Here is a 1,756-nt window from a genome sequence, read left to right as displayed (position 1 = left end):
GGAAGGTCGGAGCAGGTGATTGAGGGGATGGATGGGTGGGTGGGTGGAAGAGAAGCGCGATTAAGGAGATTCAGTGAGAGTAAGGGGAAGGGGTATGAAATCTTTAGATTTGATACGGGGGTGGTGTATTGAGGCGTGATCGGTATTGATTGTGGCTTCGCGGTACGAGGGCGCTGAGCAGAAGAACAACGGTTTTGATGCGATGATTCATGATTTACCGATGCATGGACCACGCGCTCTAGCTCGTGAGGCTGCGGTACTGTTGAGACCTGCTGTTAAATTCCGACCCGTCCCGAGACGAGTGGAAGCATTTGTTGTCAACAGATGCTGGCAAGTCGGGCCTCAGACACGGCTGGACATGGTCTGAAAGCATTCGAAGCCGAACGAACAGGTCGCTTCTGGTTCTGGCAACGAGGAATTGTCGACAATTGCTGATCGAGTTTCGAAACAGCAAAAAGATGGATTGACAGCATTCGAAGTTAATGGAACATTGCGCTCTGTTTTCGCCCACGAGCTGTGGCCAACGAACACTGATCCTATCTCAGACAGAGATCGAGATGTAATGACGCAATTTCTCAAGGCTGGTCCCGTTGCATCTTTGGTTGCAGGCGTCACTCTCAGCATGTTGGAAGAGGGCACTGATGTAGCGAAACTTGGTTTGGCAGTCAGGGCACTTGTACTGATAGTACTCGTTCCATCCGTTGGTGTAGTATCTGGACTGGTAACAACGGTAGGCGATGCTGTCCAGCCTGTCACAGTTGACGCCACTATCGCATTTTCCCGATTCCAGATGGATCAGCATAGCGGAGGTGGTTGCGAAGCGTCGTTCACAGCCATAACATTCCATGATGAGCGGGGCGTGTACTTTGCGGTGCTGGTAAATTGGCAAGCATCAAATTAGCACCATGTTGCACCGAGCTCCTTTACGAAAAGGGGTATCACAACGGAAGAGCTTGAGAGGACGACAACCATGATTCTATGGAAGAGGAGGTTTCGGGCCTTGCTGGCCCCTTAAACTCGGGATCTTTCTCCACTTACCTGACGCAGATTATTCTCGTTCTCGAAGAATCGCTCACACTGCGCACAGTAATAGTGTGCCTTTTCCATATGCGTGCTCAGATCAGAAGCCGAGGGGGCCCACTTCAAGCACCCCTTACACTGGAAATGCTCCTCATTCATATGCTCGTCAAGCTCGTACCCACTCTCACAATCCACCTGGCACACAGCGCAGACAGAATGATTGAACGAGACTGCTTTGTGAGAATCCAGCTCCGCACGGCTGTCGAATTGCAGCTCGCATCTCTTGCACCAGCGGCCCCGGTGCACGGCTGCATACATGCGGTGGTCGTTCAGAGCACGCTGGGAGCTGAAGGAGCGGTCGCACACCTCACACTCGTAGTCATAGTCGTAGTCGGAGTCATAGTCATAGTCATAGTACATGGCTCGCCTTCGCAGCCTGAGAAGCTACGTACGCTGCAGGTGATAGTAGTGGGTTTGTCAGACTTGATTCGGGCAGCAAAGAAAGGGGAAAAGATCGTCTTTTGCTTTTGCTTACGAGTAAAAGGCAGCAAAATCATGGACGCTGAGAAGGAGACTGAAGATATCGAAAAGAGGGTAATGGAAATGAAAGGCAAAACACATTTGTGACGTGTTTGTAAACGAGCTATGTTTACTGTCACGTGCTTGTTCTGCTTGGCGTTCGTGTAGCTTAGCTTCAGTTGCTCCTACTATTCAAGTACCTACTCCGTACAGTTAA

General features: G+C 50.6%; 1 protein-coding gene across 1 annotated transcript; it reads right to left on the bottom strand.

Moving 5' to 3' along the window:
• Nucleotides 1–541: 541 nt before the first annotated feature.
• EPUS_06278 (uncharacterized protein) lies at nt 542–1,440 on the bottom strand (the record flags this gene model as incomplete). The annotated part of the gene is made up of 2 exons (XM_007787380.1): nt 542–874; nt 1,039–1,440. The coding sequence occupies 2 exons, from the start codon at nt 1,438–1,440 to the stop codon at nt 542–544; spliced, it is 735 nt and encodes a 244-aa protein (XP_007785570.1).
• Between the last annotated feature and the right edge of the window lie 316 nt (nt 1,441–1,756).

The sequence above is a fragment of the Endocarpon pusillum genome (genome assembly GCF_000464535.1).
Source record: "Endocarpon pusillum Z07020 unplaced genomic scaffold C673589, whole genome shotgun sequence".
NCBI lineage: Eukaryota > Fungi > Ascomycota > Eurotiomycetes > Verrucariales > Verrucariaceae > Endocarpon > Endocarpon pusillum.
Note: the sequence above shows the minus strand (reverse complement) of the source record. Positions and strands in the feature narration are given on the sequence as shown.